Below are 7,296 nucleotides of genomic sequence, written 5' to 3'. Positions count from 1 at the left end.
CAGGCATGCTGCAGTGTTCCAAAGAACCCCCAGTTTCTACTACGATGGCACTTTAAAACTCCACATTGCAGCTCCAGAACACATCCTTCTCGATCAGTGCGGTACCTTGTGGCTGTACTAAACTATTTATACCTCCCAAACATGCATTCCTAGGACTCTGTTGTTTTCCTGTACTCTGTGGTGACCCCCCAGCGGACTTCGACTGCATAGACACCATGCTTTTAAAGTGCACTTGGAGCACATTCTTTTCCTCAAAGAATTGTGGGTCCTGTAGTTTACCCCGCACTGCATTTTAATTTCCAGCAACCCTTAACAAACTATAGCTCCCAAAATTCTTTGAGAGGGGAAAAATGTGCTTCAAATCATGGGACCTGTAGTTTAAGGGTGCTGAGAATTGCAGCTCTGTAAGGGATGTGGATGGCACTGTGGGTTAAACCACTGAGCCTTGGGCTTGCCGATCAGAAGGTCAGCGGTTCGAATCCCCACGATGGGGTGAGCTCCCGTTGCTCGGTCCCTGCTCCTGCCAACCTAGCAGTTTGAAAGCACGTCAAAGTGCAAGTAGATAAATAGGTACCACTCCAGCGGGAAGGTAAACAGCGTTTCCGTGTGCTGCTCTGGTTCGCCAGAAACGGGTTAGTCATGCTGGCCACATGACCCGGAAGCTGTACGCTGGCTCCCTCGGCCAGTAAAGCTAGATGAGCGCCGCAACCCCAGAGTTGGACTTAATGGTCAGGGGTCCTTTTACCTTTACCTTTTAAGGAGAAACTGCAGTTCCCATGATTATTTGTGGGTGGGTGTGCTTTAAACATACAGTATCATTTGGATGCAAGCCGAGTGTCTGAACATCTGCCATGGGTGGTGTCACCAGAAATGCAACAGAGCAGTTTGTTCTCGCCACCTTCCCACAAAGCAGGATAATTGCTTGGCTGGTATCCATACTTCCACATGTCCTGCAGATTGACAGCAGTCTGCCCATCCTAGTCCCTCTGTGGCTGAAGAATCCCTTCCTCTCTCCCAGGAGTGCAGGGATCAATAGTGGGAATGAATGGACAGCAGAAGTGATGCTTCAGTTTGAAGGAAGTGGGCAATGCTTCACTTTGAGCTGCTGTTGAAATATTTTACTGGCTGCCAGATTCTTCTGCTGACAGTCAGGGGCTGGTGAGAACCAGTATCAGATGAAAGGCGTTATTGGTTACCTCTTCCCACCTGCCCCCCCTTTTTTGTATGAAGACACCTGTGCCCAGACAAAGCACATGGAAACATGTGCACAGGTGTTCTGAGATGCGTGCAGCAAGACCAGGCTTGTCCGAATGGAAGGAGACCAGCAGTGCCCAGTTGAGCAGGTTTACTGAAGAAGATACCAATCTATGTTGCGATTACCATGTATAGTTCTGGTCACCTCACCTTGAAAAGGATATTGTAGAGTTGGAAAAGGTTCAGAAAGGGGCAGCCTAACTGATCAGGGGAGTTTCTATGAAGAAAGGTTGTGGCATTTGGAACTTTTTAGTTTAGAGAAAAGGAGAGTAAGAAGCAACATGATAGAGAAGTTTATAAAATTATGCCTGACGTGAAGAAAGTGGAAAGAGAAAAGTTTTCCTCCCTCTCCCATAACACTAGAAGTCCTGTGTTTGCAGAGAATAAAAGGTTCATTCTTAAGAAATGAGCACTCACTCCCCATACTTTTTGAACCCTGGGAGCACCAGGAGGATGCCTACACAACAGCTCCTCCATCTGATTCATTTTCTTTTCTCTTTCAGTGAGACGATCATGTTTTTACACCAGATCTTTTACCAGGGCCTGAAAGCACGCATCTCCAGCTGGCCAACCTTGGTGCTGGGTGAGTGTCACTCTTTGCTCTTCGTTCTCTTCCTGGTTCAACGGGAGGACAAGTGTCAAGCACAACAAAATGTTGCCGCACAGAGTTGCACCTATTCAGCCACGACCTCTCCTCGGATGCTGCGTTCCATGCCCTCACCCCCTGGTTTTCCGTCCCCCTACAACAACCAGCCAATATCCTGTGTCCACTAGGCTCCAGGGTAGAGTCAACAGGGGCTGACTGCATCTCCTACACCCGCTGCTTCTCACTGTCGCCTCTTTGCTCACAGCTGACCTCTTTGACATCCTGTTGCCGATGCTCAACATCTACCAGGAGTTTGTCCGGAACCACCAGTACAGCCTGCAGATCCTGGCTCACTGCAAGCAGAACAGGGATTTCGACAAGCTGCTGAAGCACTATGAGGCCAAGCCGGACTGCGAGGAGCGGACGCTGGAAACTTTCCTGACATACCCCATGTTCCAGGTGTGGGAGGAAGCAGCAGGTGGCTGTCACAAGGGGGTGCCCAAGACAGCCTCTCTCTCTCTCCTTGCCCAAGTGCAAGGAGAAATTCCAGTATAGATCTAGGGCAGCTCCAAAAAAAATTGCATAAACCAAATAGCTTGGGTGGAAGATGCCCAGAATTTCCTCCTGCTGCTTCCAGGTCTTACCTGTGGACTTTTCTGCATTGCACGGAATTGTTCTTCCACCCTCTCTAACCTGTCTCCTCTTCGCCCAGATCCCCAGGTACATCTTGACGCTGCACGAGCTCCTGGCTCACACGCCCCACGAGCATGTGGAGAGGAACAGCCTGGACTACGCCAAGTCCAAGTTGGAGGAGCTCTCCAGGTGGGAAGATTTGGCAGTTCATGCTGTAGGGCGGAGGGTGTGTTGTGTTGAATTTTGAGCACAAATTTTGCCATGAAGTTCTGGTTCTGTAAGACGAGAATGTACCCGGGTGCTACGTGATTGTGTGTGCACCACTGAATACCCACCGCCATCCATGGAGAGAGCTCCCGGCAGCACGCTTAGCTCAGCGCCTTAATGAATGCTGAACTTCTCACATTTTTGTATAATTATCACATTGGGGAAAATAAGCCTCCATCTGTACTCCAGCAGAGACACCGTGTTCAGGATGTGTGAAGGGCAGGATGACAAGGCAGCATATGCTATTTTAGAAAATGCTGAGAAGGGAAAACACACATCCCCGAGGAGAAGTTTCAAGCTTGCTTGAGAAACTTCAAAGGCGTGTTGGTCTCAGAGAGACTCCCCGTCTTCAGTTAGACCTGGGACTTTTCCACCGGCCAAGTCTTGGCCGCATGGGCCAGAGATGGACCAGCTGGTGGGAAAGGGGCTCTGTTGGGTCAGGCAGAGGAGGGGAGGAATCATAGAACTGCAGAGTTGGAAGGGATCCAAAGGTCTAGTCCAGCCCAGTACAATGGGGGTTAGGGAGGTGTGAGCAGGGCCGATGCTAAGGATTTTTGCGCCCTAGGCGAGATCACCTTCTGGCGCCCCCCCATTAATAATAAATAAATAGAAAAAATAAATAGGAAAATAGGAAAAATAAAAATAGAAAATAGAAAAAATAAAGAAAAAATAAAATAAAATAAAAAACAGCTGAGAGGTGTGGTGAGGTGGCCCCACGCTCACGCTCCCCGTGCGCCTCCGGAGCTTCGTGCGGGGAGCGTGAGCCTGGGACCCCTCCACTGCGCTCGTCAGCTGTTGTTGAGCGGCTTCAGGCCGCTCTCCGGAGGCATGCACACTCCTCGGGATAGCGGCCTGAAGCCGCTCAAGTGCAGTGACAGATGTGGAGGAGGCAAGCAGCCCCAGGCAGCACCGGGCGGCAGCGGGCAGGCTGGCCAGTGCCCCCTCCATTTTGGCGCCCTAGGCAGCTGCCTAGTTCGCCTAAATGGACACGCCGGCCCTGGGTGTGAGCATCTTGCCATTTGTTCCCTCCTGCCCAAGTGATGGGGACCAGCTCTACCATTAGGCAGAGGGAGGTAGCTGCCTCAGGCAGCAGGTTCTGGGAATGTGGAGAATGGCTTAGAGGCCTTAGAATCATAGAACCAGAGAGTCGTAGACTTGGGAGGGACCCAAAGATCCATCTAGTCTAACCGCCTGCAATGCAGGAATACCTTGGTATCCCACATAGGCTGCCTTCCATCTTCTACTAAGCTGCCCTCAGGGGCACTGGAAGGTGTTGTCATGTCACCCATCTTGAAACAAGATTCAACTTTTCTGTCAACCCTTCGCCACAAATGGCTTAAACTGGTGGAATGCTTGCTACACTTGGAACTATGCTGAATGCTAACTCTGTGCCAGGCGCTGTTTTCTCTCTCTCCCCCCCCCCAATCTATGGGTCCATTTTCTGGACTAGGGGTGGGGAAATAAAATCAGCTGCAGCCATCCCAACGCAGTTGGCGTTTTGCTGACCTTTTTCCTCTTCCCGTAGGATAATGCATGACGAAGTGAGCGAGACAGAAAACATTCGGAAGAACTTGGCAATCGAAAGGATGATCATCGAGGGGTGTGAAATCTTGCTGGACACCAGCCAGACATTTGTCAGACAAGGTAGCTTCCCTGCAGAGGAGAGACAGAGGGGCCTTTTTCTATCCTCTCAGCACAGCACCATTTCTAGGCCATTGCTACCCAGTCACCCCTTTGGTTGGGACAGACCATGATGGTGCCCTCCAGATGTCATTGAGCTCCAACTCCCATCATTCCCATGAGCACTGGCTGTGTTAGAAATCATTTGTAGAGATGGAAGGGACCCCAAGGGCCATGTAGCCCAACACCTTGCAATGCAGGAATCATAGGTAAATAATCCATGACAGGTGGCCTTCCAACCCCTGCTGAAAAGCCTCCACTGAAGTAGAGTCCACCAGCTTCTCAGGTGGCCCATTCCATTGCAAAACAGCTCTTACCATCAAAAAAGATATTTGATGATAGCTATCATACCACCTTTTAAGTCTCCTCTTCTCCAGGCTAAACATACCCAGCTTTCTCAACCATTCCTCATAAGACTTGGTTTCCAGACCCTTGGTCATCATATTCACCCTCCTCTGCACACATTCCAGGTTGTCAGTACAGTGGTACCTCTGTTTATGAACTTAATCCATTCTGGAAGTCCGTTCTTAAACCGAAACCGTTCTTAAACCGAGGTGCGCTTTCCCTAATGAGGCCTCCCGCCGCCAGTGCCCTTCCACTGTTCGGATTCCGTTCTTAGACCGAGGTAAAGTTCTCAAACCGGGACACTATTTCTGGTTTTGCGGAGTTTATAAACCAAATTGTTCTTAAACTGGACTGTTCTTAAACTGAGGTACCACCATATCCTTCTTAAATTGTAATGCCCAGAACAGGACACAGTACTTCTGTGGATGCAGCCTAGAATCATATTAGCTTTTTGGGGTTTTTTGTTTGTTTTTTGTTTTGCTAATTAGGTGTTGTCTGGGACTGATGGGATTTCTAGAGCACCAAAGGTTGGCTCCCCCTACTCTTGAGGAGCTCTCCTCTTCTGTTGGGGAGTGAGAGGGGACAATCCAGTCCAGGGCCAAGCTAATGACTCTTGCCTGCTGCCCCAGCTTGTCTCCTGACTGTGGTGCCTGGGAAGGAAGAATGGCATTGCCCAGGCCCTGTGACCTACCGGTAGTGTTTATCCTCCTCCTCCTAGGTTCCCTCATCCAAGTGCCGATGTCTGAGAAGGGGAAGATCACGCGGGGTCGCCTGGGCTCCCTTTCCCTGAAGAAGGAGGGTGAGAGGCAGTGCTTCCTCTTCTCCAAGCATTTGATCATTTGCACGAGAGGCTCCGGTGGGAAGCTGCACTTGACCAAGGTGAGTGGATGGGAGCAGGTGGCACCCGGCCTTGCAGTGGAGGGCAGTGGGTTTCCAGATACCCCACCCTCTGCCCTCGGAAGCCCTCTAAGAAGTAGCTGCAGGAGAGGGACTATGAGCAACATCCTGGGAGGGGTATCTCTAGGACCAAGCTGAAACTGGCAGGCTCCCTTGTTATTTTTGCTGTTGAGTGCTGGGTGTTGTTTGCGTAATCTTGTTCTATTTATAGTATTGCCGTGTTGCTTTTTATATGTTATTATATTTGCCATTGTGTTTGTTTTGCTCTGTTATTATGACATTGTTTTTTTGCGCTGTTTAATGTTGAAATGCCTTCCTGTTTTCTCACATTGAGCATGATTTTTGTGTTTGTGGAATAGCGGCATACAAATAAGATGAGTGGCTGGCAGGTGGGAAAGGGTGTAGTTTACCCATTGCAGAGTGACAGTTCCCAGCACCTTGAACAAAGTACAGATCCCAGGATCCTTTGTGGGGGGATAATGGGCTTTAACTGTATAGTGTTGGCATAGCCCCAGTCAGAAACAGCATGTCAACCGTCCCACCCCAGTACAGCTTTAGAAACATTCAGTGGGTGGAGTAATGGAAACCCAAATCCATACATGGGGCATGAGAGACATTTCTGGTCCAGAGTGGAGAGCTGTGCCTGAGAACAACTTGCAATAAACCAGGCAAGGACTCTGCAAATTGGAAAGGGTGAAATCTGGCTTGGCCAAGACACCTACTAAAGACCTTGTGCAAATTATTCTTGTCCCTGGCAGGTGAAATCAATAGGAAGTTCCAAAGGGTAGGTACTGCCATACTAAAAGAGGTATAAGGGAGTCACTGAAGCACCCCACAATAGCCTAACCTTGGCTACCATAGGTTCAGGTCAGCGGCCACAAGCAAGAGACTTCAGCCAGGAGATAGAAGCAAAACAGCGTCCAGTAGGCCTGATCTTTATTGTTGCAACAAGACTTCAAACTACCACACAGAAGAAGCAAGGAGAAGCCCCGAACAATGGTTACATCAGTACTTTAAAGTTTCCCAAAGTTTCCCATAATACATTTCCAGAAGCATCATCAAGACATCATAGATATGTCAGAGAGATCCAGGCATGCCCCTGTCACTCAAATATAATCTTTCACATGTACTCACAGTACAAAGCATTTACAGTTCTCTGGTCCCTGAGTCAAGTCAAATACACCCCTTTGTCTTGTCTCGGCTTAAACCCATTATGGGGTGGGTAGGCATTGTGCTTGAGATGCTTATCTGTCTGACACTTTTGTGACTGTACATCTCAGAGATTATGGTGACCCATGAGTTATGTGTTCTGAAACACAGGGTTTTGGGGTTTTTATGTGGCTTAGGTGTGACATCTGTGTACGGAAAGTGGCTTAGGTTACTCTCTTATTTGCATGTGGCGTTGTGTCCAAATTTCAGCGCTATTAGTCAAGCGGTTTCATTGAACATTAGAGAGGAATGGACATGCCCAGTTTACATTTATATATATATATATATATATATATAGATTTGGTAATGTGCAGTAGAGGCTCTTTGTCTTTGCCTTGTAGTGTGGAGAGATAGGCTCTTGGGGGGGGAGGTCTCTCACCCCCCCTTCCAATTTCAAGTTCTTACAAATGCAGTATGGGTGTTAT

At 48.9% G+C, this 7,296-nt stretch overlaps 1 protein-coding gene across 1 annotated transcript in view; it reads left to right on the top strand.

Annotated features, from left to right (window-relative positions):
• The window catches only part of RASGRF1 (Ras protein specific guanine nucleotide releasing factor 1), a 65,949-nt gene that overhangs the window by 36,522 nt on the left and 22,131 nt on the right, over positions 1–7,296 (top strand). Inside the window, exons 6-10 of the mRNA XM_035131316.2 lie at positions 1,758–1,837; positions 2,106–2,299; positions 2,553–2,662; positions 4,266–4,384; positions 5,484–5,644. Coding sequence (XP_034987207.1) covers positions 1,758–1,837; positions 2,106–2,299; positions 2,553–2,662; positions 4,266–4,384; positions 5,484–5,644 — 664 coding nt within the window. The remainder of the gene's footprint in view (positions 1–1,757; positions 1,838–2,105; positions 2,300–2,552; positions 2,663–4,265; positions 4,385–5,483; positions 5,645–7,296) is intronic.

Source organism: Zootoca vivipara, chromosome 14 (genome assembly GCF_963506605.1).
Source record: "Zootoca vivipara chromosome 14, rZooViv1.1, whole genome shotgun sequence".
Classification (NCBI taxonomy): Eukaryota; Metazoa; Chordata; class Lepidosauria; order Squamata; family Lacertidae; genus Zootoca; species Zootoca vivipara.
The sequence above is the reverse complement of the archived record's forward strand: the minus strand, read 5'-3'. Positions and strand labels throughout refer to the sequence as shown.